Below are 23,552 nucleotides of genomic sequence, written 5' to 3'. Positions count from 1 at the left end.
GGTCTTGTGACTCCAATGTTCTCTCTTCAGCCATTTTTTATTGTGTGTTTTTTTTTTAGGGTGATATTTTCATAATGCCCAAAAGTAATGTGCAAAGTGAAAAATTGAGTTCATACCATGCACACTTGTGAATGCTTTTAAACGCATCTACAATAAGCTTTGTGAACTCTTCAGTCGCCTTAGGCCTGCTGTAGTTTTCCTTAACAGCCTAATAACATTAGACACGTTTGGTATAATGTCAGGCAGGTTTGGGCCGATGGTAGTAACCTAAAACATACAATAAGGACATTGGAGCCACGTGTTGATTTGCGTAAGCAACTACATTCACACTGTGGCAAAGGAAACTGATGTGATCGGGAAGTCTTTATTGGATAGTATGTTACTGCAGACATAGTTTTACTGTAAGTGACACTCATGTTCCTCCCTTCAGGCTATGTGGAAATCATGAGTCAATATGTACTTTCACACTGTGTTTCTGTTATAAAAAACAAAATGGACCTTTCTCCAAACCTCAACAGAAATTATTTTGTTTGTCGTCAGGATCTGGTGGAAATATTTGCTCCTGAATCTTCATATGCAGTGTCAATAAGGACCCGTTCGATAAGGACCCGTTCGATAAGGACCCGTTCAATAAGGACCCGTTCATTAAGGACCCGTTCAATAAGGACCTGTTCAATAAGGACCCGTTCGATAAGGACCCGTTCGATAAGGACCCGTTCGATAAGGACCCGTTCGATAAGGACCCGTTCAAAAAGGACCCGTTCGATAAGGACCCGTTCGATAAGGACCCGTTCGATAAGGACCCGTTCGATAAGGACCCGTTCGATAAGGACCCGTTCGATAAGGACCCGTTCGATAAGGACCCGTTCGATAAGGACCCATTCCAATGTTTTGGGAGGTTTTCATTGTAGTGAGGGCTTGTACAGAATCTCTGCTCAAACCTAAACCAGACACGAGAACAAAGAGGGAAAAGGACAGAGATGTCATAACAAAGAGGGAAAAGGACAGAGATGTCATAACAAAGAGGGTTTCCAAAAAAAAAACTATATCTCTCCACTTTGTGTAAATTCTTATGAGATATTCATGTACAGTAAACTAAGCTCAGCAGCTGGTTAAGCTTGGGTTTAGTGCCCTTATTCTGCAATGTGCTCCTGACACAAAGTTGGTTCAGTCACATATAGCGAGAACTTAACACCATATATATTGATATTTTTAGAGCAGTCCCAGCAATTACAAAAAACTAATACAATCCATGGATAAAACCAACTCATAAAACCTTGCTTGAACCAAAATAAAGCAAAAACATTTCCTTGATGTTGTTTTAGGTCGTCAGAATGACAGTGGCGATACCTTACTTTTCAAGTTGATCCTGTCTAAAGTCCCATCACGGTCTCCCTCTCTGTGTGGTGTATTACATGACCCATGTTTCCTCCTTGTTGCTAATTCTAAATGCTATCGTTGTGAAGAGAGTGTTTGGATGGACTGCTTTACTTTGTCAACTGCAACATTTTTAACCCTGACCTTTGATTCTCTGCCACACACACACACACACAGTATAAAACACACAGAAAAAAATACAGCGTCACACAATTAGACATAGATTAACACAAAAAAGGCAAACACACACAGCCCCACAGTATGAGCCTGCCAAGTGAGCTGCAATGAGGCCTTGACCCTCTGGTTCCCCCTCGTCCTCCATCTCTCTGACTGTCAGCCGGGGGGCCCAGAGAGTCAGGAAGAGCACTGGTGATTAGGAGAGGGGGCCCGTCGAGGGGGTCCGGCGGCCCTCTGACCCACTGTCCAATTCCTGGCAGCCAGCCGTGGATTCTGAAGAGGCCCCGGAAATGTTTGTTGGAGGATGCATACCCCAGACTAGACAGCAGGGACTGTTATGTGATGAGCAGTAGGAGCTGCTAGGAGGACAGAATGTATAGTGTTTGTTATGGTAGGCTGTTAAAAGGGAATGAGTGGGTGAGGAGGGAGGAAGAGGGGAAGAGAGAGGAAGAGAGACAAGGAGAGGAATAGGGAGGGGAAGAGGAAGCGGGAGGAGGGGAAGGAAAGGAATATGGAGGATGAGAGGAAGAGGAAGACAGACAAGGAGAGGAATAGGAAGGAGAGGAAGAGAGAGGAGGAGGAGGGGAAGAGGGAGGAAGAGACAATGAGAAGGAGAGGAAGAGAGACAAGGAGGAGAGGAAGAGAGACAAGGAGGAGAGGAAGAGAGACAAGGAGAACGAGAGGAAGAGAGAGGAGGAGGAGGAGAAGAGAGACAAGGAGAAGGAGAGGAAGAGGAAAAGGAAGAGAAGGAGGAAAGGAAGAGACAAGGAGGAGAGGAAGAGAGACAAGGAGGAGAGGAAGAGAGACAATGAGAAGGAGAGGAAGAGGAGAAGGAGAGTGAGCTAGAGTGCTAGAGGAACAGGAGAGCAGGCCATTCAGCGGGAGAGCTTTTGAAACACAGGTGCCTCATTTGTCTGCCAATAAAGCCCCTACTGAATGAGCAAACCTGTGAATGAATGTTTATTTGAGCTATTGAGAGCAAGATGAATGCGCAAGGGTGTGAATGAATGGATGAAAGAGAGAGAGAGCGAAGGAGTGTTTGTAAAAAGAGTGAAGTTGCCATTGAAGGAGCACTCCATGGAGACTGTAGTTCCAGCTGTTAGGGTAGAGGGAGGAGGAGAGAGGAAGGAGGAGGGAGACGGAGGGAGGGGGGGGTATAGGGAGGAAGAGAGAGGAAGGAGGAGGGAGACGGAGGGAGGGGGTAGAGAGAGGAGGAGAGAGGAAGGAGGAGGGAGACGGAGGAAGAAAGAGGGAGGAGGAGAGAGGAAGGAGGAGGGAAATGGAGGGAGGGGGGGTAGAGGGAGGAAGAGAGAGGAAGGAGGAGGGAGATGGAGGGAGGGGGTAGAGAGAGGAGGAGAGAGGAAGGAGACGGAGGGAGGGGGGGAAGAAAGAGGGAGGAGGAGAGAGGAAGGAGGAGGGAAATGGAGGGAGGGGGGGTAGAGGGAGGAAGGAGGCGGGAGACGGAGGGAGGGGGGAAGAAAGAGGGAACAGGAGGGAGACGGAGGGAGGGGGGGTAGAGGGAGGAGGAGAGAGGAAGGAGGAGAGAGAAGGAAGGAGGGGTGGGAAGAAATAGGGAGGAGGGAGAAAGATAGAGAAGGATGGAGAAGGGGAGTAGAGGCAGCAGAATGAGGCAGAGAGGTGGAGTGAAAGAGAGGGAAGGCCAAGGCAGAGGGAGAAGTGGGAAAGAGGAAGGGTAGTGAAGGAGAGGAAGGGTAGGGGTAGTGAGGGAGAGGAAGGGTAGGGGTAGTGAGGGAGAGGAAGGGTAGAGGAAGAGTAGGGGTAGTGGGGGAGAGGGAGTGGAAGGGTAGGGGTAGTGAGGGAGAGGAGGGGTAGAGGAAGAGTAGGGGTAGTGGTGGAGAGGGAGTGGAAGGGTAGGGGTATTGAGGGAGAGGGAGACAGCAGAGGGAGGGAGAGGGGGGCAGTTTGGTTTTTAGGCAGCCCGTCTCAGACAATGTGACATGGCACACGCTATTAATTCTGGCTCAGCAGAGCCCCTGCCCAGCCATCTGCTCAGGGTCACAGCCCCCCCCCCATCCCTCCCCTTTTTAACCCCTGCCTAGCAGACACCCAGTCAGCACCCGCGCCCAATCTCCATAAACAATGCAACCTGCTCCTGTGACGGGGCGCAGGCCCACACAGAACAATGGTCTGTCAGGTGACAAGGGCCCCCTGGAGTTAATATACATTACAAAAGGGCTTTTTTTTAAACGCCAGGCTTGCTCTTGCTCGCTCGGCTGCCCGTCATGGTTGAATTTGAGCTTGGCGTTCGGTTGTGTTAGTTTGGCCGTTTGTTTTCTTTCTTCTGGCCCCCCTCTCTAAGCGTGGCAGGGTGGTGCTGTTGAAAAAAAACACTAAAAAGGAGGGAGGGAGAGACACAGAGAGGGATGGTACATGTCCCCACCATCTCAAATCAATTCATTTATGTGTATATATAGTGTTTTTCCGTGGACTTTTAAGACAGTTGGCAAACCAACATTAATTAATGGCGAAAATAAGTATATATTTGACCTCTAAAACAAACAAGTCCCTTTCAACCTTTTAAGTAAAGGAGTTGGGTGAGTCCAGCTTACAGCTAAACATTTGGGATCTTTAAATCGTAGCAAGGAGGGGAGGGACCGAAGCCTTGGCTGATCAGACATCTTTACGAGCTATCTACATGTCAACGTTCCCAAGGGGGTGTGTGTTTCCTCTCCTCTTCCATTCTTCAACCCATCCTTTTCCCTCCATCTATTGTTTAATTGGAGAAATAATAGAGACGTGGCAGAGTCAACACACTGATTTTAATTGTGATTATGCGTGTTGCTAGGCTGCGGTTTAAGGCTACATCCCTAGAAATCTGTTCATCGTGTCTGGAGAAAAAAAAAAAAACAATCAGACTTGTTGTCACAGATCCCAGACGGACACTCCCATAAACCTGCAGTGCAGACCACCATGACAACAATGCTGGCCTGAACATCTCTCTCCCTGTGTAAACACCATTTATAACATACAGTACGTTGTGTACATTACAAATTCACTTCAGTCTCTTTTCTGGAGCTACGAGTTCCGTCTGATTCGATGAATGACGACTAAATAAAAGTAGGAATAATCTCAGACATTAGTCCCTTAAACTCAGTTCACATCTAACAGCCGAGACGACACGGTTTTAGTCTCTGGTATCTTCAGATGACTCAAATTGATGGAGAGTGTCTATGTGGACACGACAGTAAGTCATTATATGGATATAGTAGCTAAACAATAGTTAAGGTGACAATAACTTGGTCAGACATCATTTCACTATGCCCATTGCTTCTTGTTTTAGAATTGAAGGGATGGCGAAGGTCCTTTTGGGTCAGGATTAGGGTTGGAAGATACCTGGAATCAGGGAAGGAATAATACAACAATTGGGAATTTTAGGAAAGTTACCAGAACAGTGCAATTCTAGCTAGGATGGTATATCGGAAAATCAGTTGTTTATTCCCGAGAGGGACAGACTGGTCAATGTCGTGTTTGTTTGTACGGCAGTTTTTCCACGTTCCTAGAGAGAAGACTGAAATAGAAGAGGTGAAAGTTTAGAGGTCAGAGGGGCAAAGTGAGCGGGTGTCATCAACAACAGCCAGCAAGTCAACTGATGACCGCTGGGAACACAGAGAGAGGGAAAGCGAGAGAGAGAGAGAGACATTGAGAGAGAGATGGAGAAACGGAGAGAGGAGGCAGCTGGGGCCTTGTGAAAGGACGCAACAAAGTATAAAGTGAGACAAGAAACTAAAACAAAAAGTTTAAAAAATAAAAAAAACACAGATTACAGAGGTCACATTTAAAAAGATCAGTTTAAAAAAAGCTGTAAAGTTTCCAGACACAAAAGCTAACAATGAACCTGTCTCTGCTTAGTATCACAGCACAACAAACGTTTTGTCTGTTTACAGACACACCTCGGACTGCCTGGGTTGGGTTTGAGGAGAAACTAGGCCTCTGCCATAACAGCCTGTCCTCTCTAGGACAAACCTCTCCGTCTTCTCCTCTTATCCGTTTAAAGACAGATGATTACTTTTAAATAAAAACAGATTCCAGTCTTTCCCCCTCTTCTTCATTTTATTTGGTTTCATTTTTAGACCGTCTTCTTCCTTCTCTGTGGGTTAGCGCCTAACTCTAGAGTGTGATTGGGTGAGATGAGTGATGGGCCAATAGGGTGATGTCTTGGATGTTCTTTCAACGGGTGACCTCATTGGTCCAAACCACAATGACTGCATGGCATCCAAGTGTCAGGGAACAGTCTGGGCCTTCTGAGGGTAGTTAGCAAGCTCATCCACATCATCTGTGAAATGGATTTGTGTGACAAGCTCCTTTCTTCTTCTCTCTGCTGGCTAGCTCTGTGATTGTTTGTGGGGATGCTGGGCAAGACATGAGTGAAGGAGAGAGGGGAAAGAGAGTGGGAGAGAGAGGTGGGCCTCACGTTTGCCCAGAGAGAGAGGGGGGGGGGGGGAGAGAGAGATGGTCCCCACCAGAGGAAGAGAGAAAGAAAGAGGGGCGAGAGAGAGCGTGAGAGAGAGAAGGCGAGGGGAGAGGGAGGAGGAGAGTAAGAGATAAATGGGCCTCAAGCTCCATCAGTGATAGAGAGAGCGAGAGAGGGAGAGAGAGATAGGAGGGGGGGGGAACTACAGGCTAGTTAACCATAACATGGAAACAGTGACACGACCGTCCACAATGTCCCAGAACCCTACTGATAGAACCCTACTGATAGAACCCTGACTTTGTTGCCTTCTCTTTTAGTCTGGTTCCACTTACTGAAGTTTGAAACCCAGGTCCTGAGCTGGCTCCTGTTTAGCCTTATTGGGTAACAGAGAGGAAACCATTTGATATAAATCAGGTTATTCTATTGCAAACATCGCAAATTGCATAATACACACATTCATTGGTAAGCTGTGGAGGAGACCCGTGGCTGCCTGAACCCATTGTTGTGTGTGACAGAGACAGAGGAACACAGACAGAGGAACACACACACACACAGGGTCAGTCAGTCTGGGCTCGGGGACAGGAACGTGCAGGGAGTCACAGGAGGTGTCTGGACATACTGCCAGTCACCCAGAGGTCCAGCAGTCACCCAGAGGTCCAGCAGTCACCCAGAGGTCCAGCAGTCACCCAGAGGTCCAGCAGTCACCCAGAGGTCCAGCAGTCACCCAGAGGTCCAGCAGTCACCCAGAGATCCAGCAGTCACCCAGAGGTCCAGCAGTCACCCAGAGGTCCAGCAGTCACCCAGAGGTCCAGCAGTCACCCAGAGGTCCAGCAGTCACCCAGAGGTCCAGCAGTCACACAGCCCCGGGCACTGCCAGCCTGCACCCTTCTGCACAATAGGCCATCACTACCCTGCTTACCCTGGATATTTGAAAGAGAGGGGGGGGGGGGGGGGGGCAGAAACAGAGACGTGAAGGGTGTCAGAGAGATGGGGTAAGAGAAAGAAAGGATAGAGTGAGAAGAGAGAAAAGAGAAATTGACAGAGAGAAACAGAGGTAAAAGGGAGATTGACAAGAGAGAGATTAAGAAGAAAGAGATAAACTGATAGAGATCATCTGTTTATTTGTGTCTCTATCGGTTTAACAGATGAAGGGATAAACAGAGATAAACAAATAAACAGATGACAGATCAATTATTAAATGGATGTTTGGCAACGTCCCTCAACAAGGTCATTGTCATTTCCTCAATAGTGTCAAGTGTGCCTCTTGTTCTCCTGTAGCCCCGTCTTCAGTTGTACCCTTAGCCTTATCTCTTTTGTCTGCTCGTCAGTATGAGGGAGGGAGGGAGGGAGGGAGGGAGGGAGGGAGGGAGGGAGGGAGGGAGGGAGGGAGGGAGGGGCGAGACAGAGAGGGTGGGTAGACGAGAGGGCAAAAGAGAGACTTTTCAACCAGAGAGAAAAAGAGAGAATGAGATAAAGTACACAGAGAAAGAGAGAGACACATGCAGACAGAGAGAGAAAGAGAGAGATGGAGAGAGAGTGAGAGAGAGAGAGAGAGAGAGAAGGAGAGAGAGCGGGGGAGTGAGAGAGAGAATATGTGAGCATGTACCAGAGAGAGGTATAGGGTTTCCTGTGGCTTATTTTCCTGACTTATCCGTTCTTGTAAGTCCTACGTCCACTCCCCCTCTCTATCGCTTTCTCTATGTCTCTCCCTCCCTCCCTCACCCCCTCTCTATCGCTCTCTATGTCTCTCCCTCTCCCTCCCTCTCGCTCTCTATGTCTCTCCCTCTCCCTCCCTCAACCCCTCTCTATGTCTCTCCCTCCCTCACCCCCTCTCTATTGCTCTCTCTCTATGTCTCTCCCTCTCCCTCCCTCACCCCCTCTATCGCTCTCTCTATGTCTCTCCCTCTCTCACCCCCTCTCTATCGCTCTCTCTCTATGTCTCTCCCTCTTCCTCCCTCACCACCTCTCTATCGATCTCTCTCTATGTCTCTCCCTCTCTCCCTCACCCCTCTCTAGCAATCTCTCTCTATGTCTCTCCCTTTCCCTCCATCACCCCCTCTCTATCGATCTCTCTCTATGTCTCACCCTCCCTCACCCCCTCTCTATCGCTCTCTCTCTATGTCTCTCCCTTTCTCTCCCTCCCTCACCCCCTTTCTATCGCTCTCTCTATGTCTCTCCCTCTCCCTCCCTCACCCCACGTCTATCGATCTCTCTCTATGTCTCTCCCTCTCCCTCTCTATTGCTCTCTCTCTATGTCTCTCCCTCTCCCTCCCTCACCCCCTCTCTATCGCTCTCTCTATGTCTCTCCCTCTCCCTCCCTCACCCCGTCTCTATCGCTCTCTCTCTATGTCTCTCCCTCTCCCTCCCTCACCCCACGTCTATCGATCTCTCTCTGTTTCTCCCTCTCTCTCCCTCACCCCCTCTCTATCGATCTCTCTCGATGTCTCTCCCTCTCCCTCCCTCACCCCCTCTCTATGTCTCTCCCTCCCTCACCCCCTCTCTATCGATCTCGCTCTGTCTCACCCTCCCTCGCCCCCTCTCTATGTCTCTCCCTTTCTCTCCCTCCCTCACCCCCTCTCTATCGATCTCGCTCTGTCTCACCCTCCCTCGCCCCCTCTCTATGTCTCTCCCTTTCTCTCCCTCCCTCACCCCCTCTCTATCGCTCTCTCTATGTCTCTCCCTCTCGCTCTCTCTATGTCTCTCCCTCTCTCACCCCCTCTCTATCGCTCTCTCTCTATGTCTCTCCCTCTCCCCCCCCCCACCATCATGCTCTCTCTATGTCTCTCCATCTCTCTCCCCCCTCACCCCCCCCTCTATCGCGCTCTCTCTATGTCTCTCCCTCTTCCTCCCTCCCTCGCTCAGTCCATGTCCCTCCCTCCCTCATTCTCCATTTCTCTGTCTCTCCATCTCTCCCCCCCACCCCTCTCTATCGCGCTCTCTCTATGTCTCTCCCTCTTCCCCCCCCACCATTGCGCTCTCTCTATGTCTCTCCATCTCTCTCCCCCCTCACCCCCCCCCCCATCTATCGCGCTCTCTCTATGTCTCTCCCTCTTCCTCCCTCGCTCACTCATTCTCCATTTCTCTATGTCTCTCCATCTCTCTCCCCCCCCCCCCCCTCACCACCTCTCTCTGTCAGAACTCATTCCCGTCTCTCTGCAGATCATGCTGACATTTCGCAGGAGATAGAGTTTGGAAAACAGAGCTCCGTTCCTCTCTGGCTAATCCCCAAAACAGTGTTACACAGCAAAGGTCCAGCAAGTCATTCCTCAGCGCTCCTCCCATTACCCGCGCTCTAAATCTGTTATTGTTGCTCCAATCTAGAATCAGCCCCGTTTCATCCAAATATTATTGAAGGCAACGCTAACAAATGTGTGGGATTACATTGTAAATGCGTAAGTCCCCATTTCTCACTAGAGGCTTAGTGACGCAGTACGCTGTGTACAATGGAATCATGATAACCTATCCACACGTATGGATTACATACAGGCAAGTATGCATTAATATTGTATATTGATTATACAAAACATAATTTACTACATAGAAATACCAGGAGAGCGACTCCAGGAGAGCGACTCCAGGAGAGCGACTCCAGGAGAGAGACTCCAGGAGAGCGACTCCAGGAGAGAGACAACAGGAGAGAGACAACAGGAGAGAGACACAACAGGAGAGAGACAAAACAGGAGAGAGACAACAGGAGAGAGACAACAGGAGAGAGACACCAGGAGAGAGACACCAGGAGAGAGACACACCAGGAGAGACACACCAGGAGAGACAACAGGAGAGACAACAGGAAAGACAACAGGAAAGACAACAGGAAAGACAACAGGAAAGACAACAGGAAAGACAACAGGAAAGACAGGCCTATAATTGTTCTCTTCTTTTGTCAAAAGTGAACAGTCATTGTGCAATAGGGTCACACAGCATTTACCATGCAATTCAAACATACATTTCAGATGTCTGGAGTGGACAAGACTATAGAAGGACTCCAGAAGACACAAACACAAGCTCCATTTATTCTAAACCTCTCCTCTCTTACAAGAAAAGCCCAAACTATCTGATCCTGCTGCCTCAACGATTCATCCATCCACCTAAAAACATTCAAACAAATGATAAGTGGGATTTAAAACAGTGAATACTTTTCCAACCACACAATCATTCATACACACACTGCTACTGTTCTCTGCAGCTTGCCACCCCTCCAATTTCTTCATTATATAATCTGTAACACACACACACACAGCCCCAGCGAGCGCAAAGCCAATGCCGAGCACCCCCACTACAGGCAGACAGCCGCGTTCCAAACCAAACCAGCAATGCCATCATACCTCACTCTCCTCCTTCCTATCCACACCATTGTTCTCCAAACAATGGGCCCTGTCCAACATCCACCGTCAGCCTCCCTGTCCGCCCGTAATTACAGGGCAATCTCAGCCATGCCGGGAGGCAGAGAGAGGCAGAAGAGGCACAAGAGGCAGAAGAGGCACAAGAGGCACAAGAGGCACAAGAGGCACAAGAGGCAGAAGAGGCAGAAGAGGCAGAAGAGGCAGAGAGAACTCCACTTCTGTCATGGTCCTCTGCCCATCTGGGTTTCTACACAGAAATATGTGGTTAGTGTTTCTTTCTCTGAATGTAGGGGAGGAGAAGGACGAGGGAAGGGAAGGAGGGAGGTAGAGAACATAGAGCACTCGGGTACAGAAGAAGACGGCTTGAATGTTCAGGTGGGATGTTTAACTTCTATTCAGTGAGTAAAACTCCTCTTCTGCAATGGCACCAGTGCAGTTAGTATCCTCGACGTGGCACGGCTTCACACATTGTGTATGCTTCTATAGAAGGGGATAAGGATGCATAGAGAATGAAGTGAACAACACCACGTCATTACTTTATTGCAACGTCACTTCATAGATCATGTCTGTTGCTCTACCGACTGAACTGTCCTGGCTCTTTGACATAACTGGTTTGCTTTGAGGGGACCTCAGAAGCGGTTCTAAACACAGTTGTGATTAAACGTAAAGGAGTAATTATGCTGGGTCAGATCTTTCTGGTCTGGAAACTAAACCCAGCGCTGTGGCCGCTCCCCCAGTATGCACAAAGAGAAGGCCAGGCCAAGAGCAGCCTGTGTTCCATCAACAGTTCCAAAATTACATTATTTTCCCAGAATCCTCAGTCCAAGCCAAGTCATATATTCTGTTGTCATCCACAGGGCTCTAATGAAAACCCATGAGAAAAAGAAGATGTGTGTGTTTGTGTGGTTTAGGCTTGGTGGCTTCAATAGAAACAGATCCCGTTATATGATTCACGATAATTCATCGTCGATATTAAAACATCCCATTAGCTTGTTTCATTTTGTTCTGTCAGTGGTATGTAAGACAGCGTGGTTGGAGTTATTGAATTAGACAGATAAAGATCATTGGAATTTATGAACATTGATTACAAAATTACTTAACAATCACTAATAATAGGGTACATTGTCGGACAAGACAGACCTGTGCACGAGAGACCTGCGCACCAGAGACCTGCGCACTAGAGACCTGCACCAGAGACCTGCGCGCCAGAGACCTGCGCGCCAGAGACCTGCGCGCCAGAGACCTGCGCACCAGAGACCTGCACCAGAGACCTGCGCGCCAGAGACCTGCGCGCCAGAGACCTGCGCGCCAGAGACCTGCGCACCAGAGACCTGCGCACCAGAGACCTGCGCACCAGAGACCTGCGCACCAGAGACCTGCGCACCAGAGACCTGCGCTCCAGAGACCTGTTTACCATGACTGGTTCACTCTCTGGTTCAGTCCAATTCAAACAAAGTGTTCAGTAACATACTATCTAAAAAAGTGGAGGCTGGTGACTTAAAATTGAGGAGGATGGGAGACCCACGGTATAGGCGCGTAACACACGGAGACGTCAAAATGTGTTTCAAAAATCGTCAAAGACTAACTATTTTAACCTAAAGCATATGATAAAGACATGTATAGTGCAATATTATGGGGAATGGGAATGAGAGGGGCTACTTACACCCTGTTGGAAAGGGATCCCAGCAGTGGTTAGATGAGGGTATGAGGCATGAGATGAGGTGTTCCGAGGCTTGACTTCAGGGCAGGACAGGATTTGACTGGGAAGACAAAACATGAACACAACACAGTAAGACCAAAGAGCTCCGAATGAGTTAGTCCAAGCAAGGAGTAAAATCACTGATGTGTAATATTGTGTTTGTGATTGACTCCACATACAGGAATGACAGAAAATGTATAGGGGTACTCACAGTGCTTGGATGGGAAACATGCAATGTGTCAGTGGATGAGTGGGCACCATAGGTCCCAGAGTGGTCAGACTGGTGGCAGGTCCCAGAGTAGTCAGACTGGTGGCACTATAGGTCCCAGAGCGGTCAGACTGGTGGCACTATAGGTCCCAGAGCGGTCAGACTGGTGGCACTATAGGTCCCAGAGCGGTCAGACTGGTGGCACCATAGGTCCCAGAGGAGAGAGTTGACAATGGTAGTGGAGTGGAGTGGTCATCACCTCTTAATCAGGGAACTTAGCTGTAAATACAAACGGCAGATCTACTCCATTACAGCTACACCATCATAGGTTTGGACAACACGTTTCTCTATCAAGTTAAACTCAGACAAGTCAAACACAGACTGTGTGCACATCTTGCTAAGTTCCCACTTGAAACAAAGTATCCCAAGAATGTTCCTGACTAAAGCCCTGATCATCCACATACCTGACGATAACTGACAACTGCAAGCAGACTGGTGGCACTATAGGTCCCAGAGCGGTCAGACTGGTGGCAGGTCCCAGAGTAGTCAGACTGGTGGCAGGTCCCAGAGTAGTCAGACTGGTGGCAGGTCCCAGAGTAGTCAGACTGGTGGCAGGTCCCAGAGTAGTCAGACTGGTGGCAGGTCCCAGAGTAGTCAGACTGGTGGCAGGTCCCAGAGTAGTCAGACTGGTGGCAGGTCCCAGAGTGGTCAGACTGGTGGCAGGTCCCAGAGCGGTCAGACTGGTGGCAGGTCCCAGAGTAGTCAGACTGGTGGCAGGTCCCAGAGTAGTCAGACTGGTGGCAGGTCCCAGAGCGGTCAGACTGGTGGCACTATAGGTCCCAGAGTAGTCAGACTGGAGGCACCATAGGTCCCAGAGTAGTCAGACTGGAGGCAGTATAGGTCCCAGAGTAGTCAGACTGGTGGCACTATAGGTCCCAGAGTGGTCAGACTGGAGGCACCATAGGTCCCAGAGTAGTCAGACTGGAGGCAGTATAGGTCCCAGAGTAGTCAGACTGGTGGCACCATAGGTCCCAGAGTAGTCAGACTGGTGGCACCATAGGTCCCAGAGTAGTCAGACTGGAGGCAGTATAGGTCCCAGAGTAGTCAGACTGGAGGCACCATAGGTCCCAGAGTAGTCAGACTGGTGGCACCATAGGTCCCAGAGTAGTCAGACTGGTGGCACCATAGGTCCCAGAGTAGTCAGACTGGAGGCACCATAGGTCCCAGAGTAGTCAGACTGGAGGCACCATAGGTCCCAGAGTAGTCAGACTGGTGGCAGGTCCCAGAGTAGTCAGACTGGCGGCAGGTCCCAGAGTAGTCAGACTGGCGGCACTATAGGTCCCAGAGCAGTGTGGCAATTTTTACTTTCTGGGGCCTGGAGCTCATCCTTATATGTTAACCTAACTAGGAAAAATCTTGACCCTAAGTGATTAATCAGCTGTAAAGTTTTTATATGGGCTATGACGGGACCAGTTTTTCCTAATCAGGTCACATGACTTTTAAATGAAAACCCTGTCAAACTGCAGCTACCTTATATTTGTTCATATGAATTATATTTAGACTAGATTAGGAGGGGGATTTCCTCTACCCAAACATCAACTGATAGACAATAGAACTCAAAGGGCTGAGCTTTATGCATGTTTGCATCAAGCAGGCCTATGCAACTGTAGGCCTTACAAAACATTTACTCACATCCGTCATCACTATTATGTTGATTAATTCATTCCAGTTAATCATTATTGGTTAAAAACGTATAGGCAGCCTAGCCAGCCCAATTTTGAATATAAACTGAATTTGAGCACGTCACATTTTTTCCTGACTCACAAATGGACTATAAATACATAACGTTACCAATGAGTTTACCCTGACTGTCACGGTTTTCTGTATGTGAAGGAGAGTTGGACCAAAATGCGGCGTGTAGATTGCAATCCATGTTTAATAAACAAACGTAAAACACAAATCGATACAAACACTACAAAACAAAGAACATAACGAAAACCGAAACAGCCCTATCTGGTGAGAACACAGAGACAGGAACAATCACCCACAAACACACAGCGAAACCCAGGCTACCTAAATATGGTTCCCAATCAGAGACAATGACTAACACCTGCCTCTGATTGAGAACCATATCAGGCCAGACATAGAAATAGACAAACTAGACAATGAAACATAGAATGCCCACTCAGCTCACACCCTGACCAACCAAAACATAGAAATATACAAAGTAAACTATGGTCAGGGTGTGACACTGACCAAATGGACAGCGAACATAGGTTGTATGCATCTGCTCTTATTAGTAGCCTAGTCGTGGCCAAAACTTTTGAGAATGACACAAATATGAATTTCCACAAAGTCTGCTGCCTCAGTGTCTTTAGATATTTTGTCAGATGTTACTATGGAATACTGAAGTATAATTACAAGCATTTCATAAGTGTCAAAGGCTTTTATTGACAATTACATGAAGTTGATGCAAAGAGTCAATATTTAAAATCAAATCAAATGTATTTTATATAGCCCTTCATACATCAGCTGATATCTCAAAGTGCTGTACAGAAACCCAGCCTAAAACCCCAAACAGCAAGCAATGCAGGTGTAGAATCACGGTGGCAAGGAAAAACTCCCTAGAAAGATTTGCAGTGTTGACCCTTCTTTTTCAAGACCTCTGCAATCCGCCCTGGCATGCTGTCAATTAACTTCTGGGCCACATCCTGACTGATGGCAGCCCAGTCTTGCATAATCAATGCTTGAAGTTTGTCAGAATTTGTGGGTTTTTGTTTGTCCACCCGCCTCTTGAGGATTGACCACAAGTTCTCAATGGGATTAAGGTCTGGGGAGTTTCCTGGCCATGGACTCAAAATATCAATGTGTTGTTCCCCGAGCCACTTAGTTATCACTTTTGCCTTATGGCAAGGTTCTCCATCATGCTGGAAAAGGCATTGTTCGTCACCAAACTGTTCCTGGATGGTTGGGAGAAGTGTTGGTACCATTGGTACCATTCTTTATTCATGGCTGTGTTCTTAGGCAAAATTGTGAGTGAGCCCACTCCCTTGGCTGAGAAGCAACCCCACACATGAATGGTCTCAGGATGCTTTACTGTTGACATGACACAGGACTGATGGTGGCGCTCACCTTGTCTTCTGCGGACAAGCTTTTTTCCGGATGTTCCAAACAGTTGGAAAGGGGATTCATCAGAGAAAATGACTTTACCTCAGTCCTCAGCAGTCCAATCCCTGTACCTTTTGCAGAATATCAGTCTGTCCCTGATGTTTTTCCTGGAGAGAAGTGGCTTCTTTGCTGCCCTCTTGACACCAGGCCATCCTCCAAAAGTCTTCACCTCACTGTGCGTGCAGATCCACTCACACCTGCCTGCTGCCATTCCTGAGCAAGCTCTGTACTGGTGGGGCTCCGATCCCGCAGCGGAATCAACTTTAGGAGACGGTCCTGGCGCTTGCTGGACTTTCTTGGGCACCCTGAAGCCTTCTTCACAACAATTGAACCGCTCTCCTTGAAGTTCTTGATGATCCGATAAATGGTTGATTTAGGTGCAATCTTACTGGCAGCGATATCCTTGCCTTGAAGCCCTTTTAGTGCAAAGTAATGATGACGGCACGTTGCATGTTTGACAGAGGAAGAACAATGATTCCAAGCACCACCCCCCTTTCGAAGCTTCCAGTCTGTTATTCAAACTCAATCAGCATGACAGAGTGATCTCCAGCCTTGTCCTTGTCAACACTCACACCTGTGTTACCTCTGCAAGCTCCTTGTAGTTGCCCTTGTCGCCGGAACTTTCTATCTCGTAGTGTCCTCTAAAAGCTCATTCTTGCATGCCCAAAAACGCAGGCAAGGCCAGCAATACAGTAGACTTGATGAATGGCTCCCTGTTAACCAGCTATACTTTTGATATCAGGTGGTATTGAACACCCTCACCTTTTCATCCTTCTTCATGAAACTGATCTCAGGCAGAGGTCGACCCTTGCTTTTAATTCACACCTTTTCCGTAAACCCCAGAGAATGAAAGGGGTTCTTCAACAAAAAGTCAACAACATTTTCGGCAGCATAGACCATTCTGGCGCAGAAAACTGCACACTCGTGCTGGTAGCTAGCTACTTAAGTAAGCAAGAACAATTTAAATAAATTGCACTAACAGGACACAAAAATAAAGTTCTAAAACCAAGAAAACTATTTATAATATACCTCCTCAGTATCCCATAATTTGAAAAAACAAATTTGAAATTAATAATATTGTAACGACCCTGGGTTTATAAGCGCGGATATCAAATCTGGCGCTCGAGCATGCTTTTGCAAAACAGTAATATTTTGTGGAGATGTGGAAAATAGTTAGCTAAATACACGTTATCAAAAAAAAAGACATTTTAAAACACTTGGCAGCGTTCAAGACCTCAACTCCCTTTTCCACCTCCGTCTTATGTCTCATTCACCAGCCGTAAGGTGACCCTATAGGAGCCTACCTTCCTCCCACTTGCGTCTATACAATGTAGCCTTAAAACGCGCCATCAACTTCCTTTAAGAACCCCTCTGAGCTTAACCCATATAATTCCATAGAATGGCGAAGGAGAACCTGTTTTACATGAGTAAGAGGTTGCTGAGTGTTGTCTCTCTCGCTACCTCACATTTGTACGATTTTTTAAAATCAGGGTGAAAGAGAGAAATAGTTATTCTGTGTGGAGGGTGGTTGTTATTGTGTAGGTGACACACTTACGAAGCCAATGGGCCGGATAGGTCAGGAGGTCAGTTGTTGGGACTGGAAGAGAGTGAAAAATCACCTTCTGTTGTGCTCACACAAATGTGCTCGGGCGCATGACACATGCACACACACACACAGAGAAAACGTATGTACACACACACACACACACACACACACACACACACACACACACACACACACACACACACACAAGCACACACAAGCACACACACAGACTCTTCCATGATGTTTCCACGGACCTCAGCATCATTTCAAAAAGACCTCAAAACACAAACAAACACAAACAGTAAGAAAAGGGAGAGCGTCAATACGTCAGTCACATTTCAACGTCTCTGCCCATGGACATGGCTTCTATTAAAGATTTGCTGAAATAAACAAATTACACATCTCCACAAACAGAGCAGAAGAGATGGAACCCAACACTGACCATAATTATGTATTGCGGTTCTTCGCAGAACATTTTTTAACATAGTTCAACACAAGCACACACACACACACACAGGACAACCGTGATGGCCTTCCAGTGAGTATAACATTACTGTTTAGTTTAGAGTTTCTGTTGTCATCCACAGTGCTCTGATTAAAACTCAGGAGATACAGAAAATATATGTGCGTGTTTGTGTGAGTTGTGTGGCGTGTGCGTGTGTGTGTGTGTGTGTGTGTGTGTGTGTGTGTGTGTGTGTGTGTGTGTGTGTGTGTGTGTGTGTGTGTGTGTGTGTGCGTGTGCTACTGTGTTTTCCAACATGCTTCTTTCTATGTTTCTGGCATTGAGATGATGTAACGTTAGGTAGCTGTTAGCTCGCCCAGGAACACACTGTCACTTGGCCTTTTAGACTGCTTGCTAGGATGTGCTTATTCCAGACATTGCTAAATACTTACGGTATCAGTTTCCACAGCGTTTAGGCCTGGTAACCCAAGATGTGACCCAGCGCTACGGTACACTGTTTTTGAGGGCAAGGAGTAGTTATACTGGAGAACAGGAATTCGGATATGGACCATGGTTAATTGGCCGTGTGTGAAATGGAGAGTGCGAGAGAGAGCGAAAACACAGGCGAGAGAGAGTGAGAGAGCAAGAGAGTGGGAGTGTGTGTGATAATGAATGGAGATGTGGTGTGTGTGTGTGTGTGTGTGTGTGTGTGTGTGTGTGTGTGTGTGTGTGTGTGTGTGTGTGTGTGTGTGTGGTGTGTGTGTGTGTGTGTGTGTGTGTGTGTGTGTGTGTGTGTGTGTGTGTGTGTGTGTGTGTGTGTGTGTGTGTGTGTGTGTGTGTGTGCGTGTGTGTGTGTGTGTGTATGGACGCGTGCATGCCTGTGTTTTGTGACAACAACAAAAAACATGTTGACACAATTGTCCTCACAATAACCGAAACTTGGATACATGTGTTCCATTGATCCACAGGATCCTCCAAAGTGACAGTTGACAACAAAGTGTTCACAGACTGTAGAGCTGTAAAAGTCATCCCAATTTGATTGGAAAACTTCCCCAATAACAGAAGCAACATGCCTCAAAGCTCGCTCTGTCTTTCATTAGCGACTGTTAGAACTCTTTACAGTTGTTTGGTTTGTTTATTTTCATTTCCTGTATTCACTAATTCCGTACTCTCAGTTCATTTCCATGCATGACAGATTCCCCATTAGAACTCAAGTAGTATATTACGTTCAGTTCCTCCCCCTCCTAGATGTAAATAAATCCTGCTGCTTCTCTGTCTTTCAACCCCGGTTCCCATAGTAATTAGGGGGAGGAACGTTGCCAATTACCGGCACTCTTGAAGGTGGGCAAAACAACTGGTCGAATTTAAGTCACCGTTGAGTTCAGGAAAGATTCTCAATAGGTATGATTTGTGTAATGGATCGATTGCTTGGTGATAGAACTGTTACGGAGACGCAAGGTGTGGCTGTTGTTGGTTATAGCGGGTCGGGGTCGCGACCTCTATTCAGAGGGCTGTAGAACCAACAGGACACCATATGACAGGATTATGCTATAGGCCTAGGAGTGAGACGTTTGACATTTAAAAGACTTGCCCCAGGTAATTGGAGAGTCAGGGACTTCTTTCACCTAAGTGAAGTGAGAGATAGACTTCAGTAATGAGAACTGATTAATTGAGGTAAACTGTACAGTAAATTGTTCAGTGATAATGCCCGAGAAGCAGGTGTTTGGAGGATATATTGGCTCGGGGCAAACCGTTATCACTTTTATACAATGGATTACCAACATATTAAAATGATTGCCATATTTTCATAAAAACATGTATTTTAATGAATTTATTCATACTATTTCATCCTACCACAATATATAGTCCCGCAATTTCATTTCTTTCTGTTCAGTGTGCGTGGAGGTGACGAGTACCCCGCAAGAATGTGGTTCTCTTCCTTTCCAGCACTGATTTCCCCTCTGTCGTCTTACTTCACTCACACACGCCGGGAGCTGTCATTGGAAGAATCTGGAAAACACCAGCGGGGGAATGAGAGGAATTTCGCCTTTCTTTCTCTCCACTCTTTATTTGGATGTGGCTACGCTCATTGGGCTCTTTGAGTTTTCCTTTGTTTCTGAGAGCAGACAAACAATAACAACATCTCATAAACAATGGGGCTTGTTGATTGGGGGGGGGGGGGGGGGGGGGGGGGGGTTGAGAGGGAGGGTGAGTGTAAGGCCTTGGCACTGGGTTTTGTTGGCAGAAGGCCCCAACTAAAAGTTTTAGACGTAGGCTACATTGTTGTGTGGACTGGACTGCTTATAACTTAGGTCATCTCTTTAGGGAGGTAATCAAATCCCATAATTTATCCAGACCTCCTCTTTTATTTCTCAAAGATTTTGCAGGGACTGTTCTGGGTCCTGCAATCTGATGGGAAAGTTAGGGTCAGTCACAGTGAAACCTCACAAGGCAAAGCTAAACATTATTTGGACATTTTTCAGATCAGTGCCCTTGTTAGATCGCATGGGCCATGATGTTTTTGTGCATGAGATATAGAGTTGAAGTCAGAAGTTTACATACACCTTAGGCAAATACATTTAAACTCAGTATTTCACAATTCTTGACATTTAATCCCATTAAAAATTCCCTGTTTTAGGTCAGTTAGGATAACCACTTTATTTTAAGAATGTGAAAAGTCAGAATAATAGAAGAGAGAATGATTTCTTTCAGCTTTTATTTCTTTCATCACATTCCCAGTGGGTCAGAAGTTTACATACACTCAAATAGTATTTGGTAGCATTGCCTTTAAATTGTTTAACTAGGGTCAAACATTTCAGGTAGTCTTCCACAAGCATCCCATAAAAGGTTGGGTGAATTTCCTCCTGCCAGAACTGGTGTAACTGAGTCAGGTTTGTAGGCCTCCTTGATCGCACACACTTTTTCAGTTCTGCCCACAAATGTTCTACAGGATTGAGGTCAGGGATTTGTGATGGCCACTCCAATACCATGACTTGGTTATCCGTAAGCCATTTTGCCACAACTTTGGAAGTATGCTTGGGGTCATTGTCCATTTGGAAGACCCATTTGCGACCAAGCTTTTAACTTTAACTGATGTCTTGAGATGTTGCTTTAATATATCCACATAATTTTACTTGCCCACGATGGCATCTATTTTGTGAAGTGCACCAGTCCTTCCTGCAGCAAGCACCCCCACAACATGATGCTGCCACCCCCATGCTTCACGGTTGGGATGGTGTTCTTCGGCTTGCAAGCCTCCCCCTTTTTCCTCCAAACATAACGATGGTCATTATGGCCAAACAGTTCTATTTTTTTTCATCAGACCAGAGGACATTTCTCCAAAAAAGTATGATTTTGTCCCCATGTGCAGCTGCAAACCGTAGGCTGGCTTTTTTATGCCGGTTTTGGAGCAGGGACGTCTTCCTTGCTGACCAGCCTTTCAGGTTATGTGGATATAGGACTCATTTTACTGTGGATATAGACACTTTTGTACCGGTTTCCTCCAGCATATTCACAAGGTCCTTTGTTGTTGTTCTGGGATTGATTTGCACTTTTCACACCAAAGTACGTTCATCTCTAGGAGACAGAATGCATCTCCTTCCTGAGCGGTATGACGGCTGCATGGTCCCATGGTGTTTATACTTGCGTACTATTGTTTGTACAGATGAACGTGGTACATTCAGGCATTTGGAAATTGCTCCCAAGGATGAACCAGACTTGTGGAGGTCTACAGTTTTTTTTGGCTGATTTCTTTTGATTTTCCCATGATGTCAAGCAAAGAGGCACTGAGTTTGAAGGTAGGCCTTGAAATACATCCACAGGTACACCTCCAATTGACTCAAATGATGTCAAGTAGCCTATCAAAAGCTTCTAAAGCCATTACATAATTTTCTGGAATTTTCCAAGCTGTTTAAAGCCCCATTCAACTTAGTGTATGTAAACATCTGACCCACTGGAATTGTGATACAGTGAATGATAAGTGAAATAATCTGTCTGTAAACAATTGTTGGAAAAATGACTTGTGTCATGCACAAAGTAGATGTCCTAACCAACTTACCATAACTAGTTTGTAAACAAGAAATTTGTGGAGTGGTTTAAAAATGAGTTTTACTGACTCCAACCTAAGTGTATGTAAACTTCTGACGTCAACTGTATCTCACTAATCTCATTATGGCACAATTTCCAGTCGTGAAGCAAAAGTATCAAATTCCGCAAACTGGGTCTTCTACCAACTACGGAATGGTTGAGTGTGCGAGAGTTTGAAGTGGGCGGAGATTTTGAAAGGTCTGCAGGTGTTCCAAGTGTAGGTGCATTCCCGTTGTCGTGGATACAGTGCTGGCCTCTAGCAGCACTAGTCTAGATGAGCTTGGCTCAAGTTTCACTTTATCATTTGCCTTTTAGCTGGTTCTAAAGCATGTGCACCTCTGTCTGAAACATTGTTCATGTGAAGTGGACATCTGTCAATACAAATGTATTGACAAATAGACTGGGTGGTTCTCTGAATGCTGATTGGCTGACAGCCGTGGTATATGAGATTGTATACCACAGGTCTGAAAAAAAGTTTTTACTGCACTAATTACATTGGTAACCAGTTTATAATAGCAATAAGGCACCTCTGGGTTTGTGATATACGGCCAATATACCACGGCTAAGGCTGTTCTTATCGACGACGCAACTCGTAGTGCCTGGATACAGCCCTTAGCCGTGGTATATTGGCCATTATTGGCCTAGGGTCTTTATTATTATTATAGGCCGAAGGCCTTATTGCTTAAATATACCCAGAAGAAGAAAAAACGAATTGGTTTTATTTGAAAGCAATAAATCTAGGATATAGGCCTACTGAGCACATAATGTACCAAACTGCCTCTCTGCCACTGTCTGAGCAAATAGTGACACCTTGTGGTCATAATGCATATCACATCCAATGCACTACAAGTAGCCTAAAGAAATGAAGTGACCAATTGAATTCCCAAATACATAGGCCCAAACACTTCCAAAAACATAAAGAGAAAACACAGAGGCCTTTAAACTTTATTCATAGGATAAAGTGGTAAGCATCCATCCACCACACCTAAGCATTCACTCACACAAACACACTCCAATTGGGATTCAGAATCATCTTCAGTGGACAGTCTTCATCAGCATAGCGTCTTCTTTTCCATACCAGGGACAGTTGTCTCAGGCATCACTTTGGCTTGTAGGGATCAGACCATACTTTGACACCTGAAAATACACCACATTATAACTGATTTATATATGGTTAGTGAAAATGTAAAGTTTGCTGATAGGACAGGGGATGGAACAATACAAACAAACAACAAAGGAGAACAAAGAACAACAAAGAAGAACCATTGCATGAGAGAAGTTAGCAGGCTACTTACCCACTGGTTGCACGTCTGCTTGATTGATTCCTGCTCGGTTTGCCCTCTGGACTTGATCTGCAGAGAAGTGAGTGGGGTTTTCAATTGTGTTGCGGGGGACTGGGGGGGGGGGGGGTTTGAACCAGGATCCTTATAGACAAGGCAAGTGCACTAGCACTGTCCACTGGTGCAATCAGACCACTGCTTGACAGAACTTGTAGTATGATCACAATTGTACAGCATTAAAATAAACTGTCTATACTTAAAAACAGAAACCCGTTATACTGAGACCATGTAGCTACGTTATTACATGGGTTTTTAGCACACACGGCTACAACTTCAAACAAATGGCATAGCTAATTTGTCAATGCAATGTTTACGGTCCGACTGGCCAGGGCAAAATTATGTCCACATGAGGATACTAGCAGTTATAAAATAAAAAGTCGCCTAACAAGACTTCCTAGCTAGCATGTCGTTGTGTAACAAGACTCTGTGACAGAGTCGACTAGTACATTCCTCGAATAACGATCGTTACTTACTGTAGTCAGCTGTGTGCGTGAGTGGGTGGAAAAATATAGGGTAAAATGCAGCAGCAACTGCTGTTATAAATCCTCCAAATATTAACGTGATCCTTCTGTTCCTTGACATCTTTGTTGCGCATTCACCTCCAAATGCCCAGTATGTGTGTTTCCCTGAATGTTTTCCGGGGTAAAGTTTACCAGTTAACCTGTTCACAATCACGAAGTTCTGCGCTGTTTAAAATGGTTGGTTTTAATTTGCGGCTTCACATTATTTTGGAC

At 46.4% G+C, this 23,552-nt stretch overlaps 2 protein-coding genes across 2 annotated transcripts; one reads left to right on the top strand and one right to left on the bottom strand.

Moving 5' to 3' along the window:
* The first annotated feature begins 235 nt into the window (after window positions 1–235).
* Window positions 236–6,885, top strand: LOC139379233 (uncharacterized). Its single transcript, XM_071122033.1, has 3 exons — window positions 236–246; window positions 581–865; window positions 6,612–6,885. The coding sequence occupies exons 1-3, from the start codon at window positions 236–238 to the stop codon at window positions 6,883–6,885; spliced, it is 570 nt and encodes a 189-aa protein (XP_070978134.1).
* Window positions 6,886–22,410: 15,525 nt separating this feature from the next.
* On the bottom strand, window positions 22,411–23,505 carry LOC139379483 (small integral membrane protein 20). The gene is made up of 3 exons (XM_071122300.1): window positions 23,292–23,505; window positions 22,774–22,830; window positions 22,411–22,615 (listed from the first exon to the last, which is right to left on the bottom strand). Exons 1-3 carry the CDS (start codon window positions 23,398–23,400, stop codon window positions 22,578–22,580), a joined length of 204 nt encoding a protein of 67 aa, XP_070978401.1. The 5' UTR covers window positions 23,401–23,505; the 3' UTR covers window positions 22,411–22,577.
* Window positions 23,506–23,552: the final 47 nt, after the last annotated feature.

Source organism: Oncorhynchus clarkii, chromosome 21 (genome assembly GCF_045791955.1).
Source record: "Oncorhynchus clarkii lewisi isolate Uvic-CL-2024 chromosome 21, UVic_Ocla_1.0, whole genome shotgun sequence".
In the NCBI taxonomy this organism is placed as follows: Eukaryota; Metazoa; Chordata; class Actinopteri; order Salmoniformes; family Salmonidae; genus Oncorhynchus; species Oncorhynchus clarkii.
The sequence above is the reverse complement of the archived record's forward strand: the minus strand, read 5'-3'. Positions and strand labels throughout refer to the sequence as shown.

Bases quoted from the DNA above. Each gene is read 5' to 3' on its own strand.
- LOC139379233 (XM_071122033.1), top strand. The intron at 866-6,611 runs GTTCGATAAGGA...ACATACTGCCAG, and splicing joins GACCCGTTCGATAAGGACCC to TCACCCAGAGGTCCAGCAGT.
- LOC139379483 (XM_071122300.1), bottom strand. From the start codon at position 23,400: ATGTCAAGGAACAGAAGGATCACGTTAATATTTGGAGGATTTATAACA. The intron at 22,831-23,291 runs GTAAGTAACGAT...ACTTCTCTGCAG, and splicing joins CACGCACACAGCTGACTACA to ATCAAGTCCAGAGGGCAAAC. The intron at 22,616-22,773 runs GTAAGTAGCCTG...GTGTATTTTCAG, and splicing joins AGCAGACGTGCAACCAGTGG to GTGTCAAAGTATGGTCTGAT.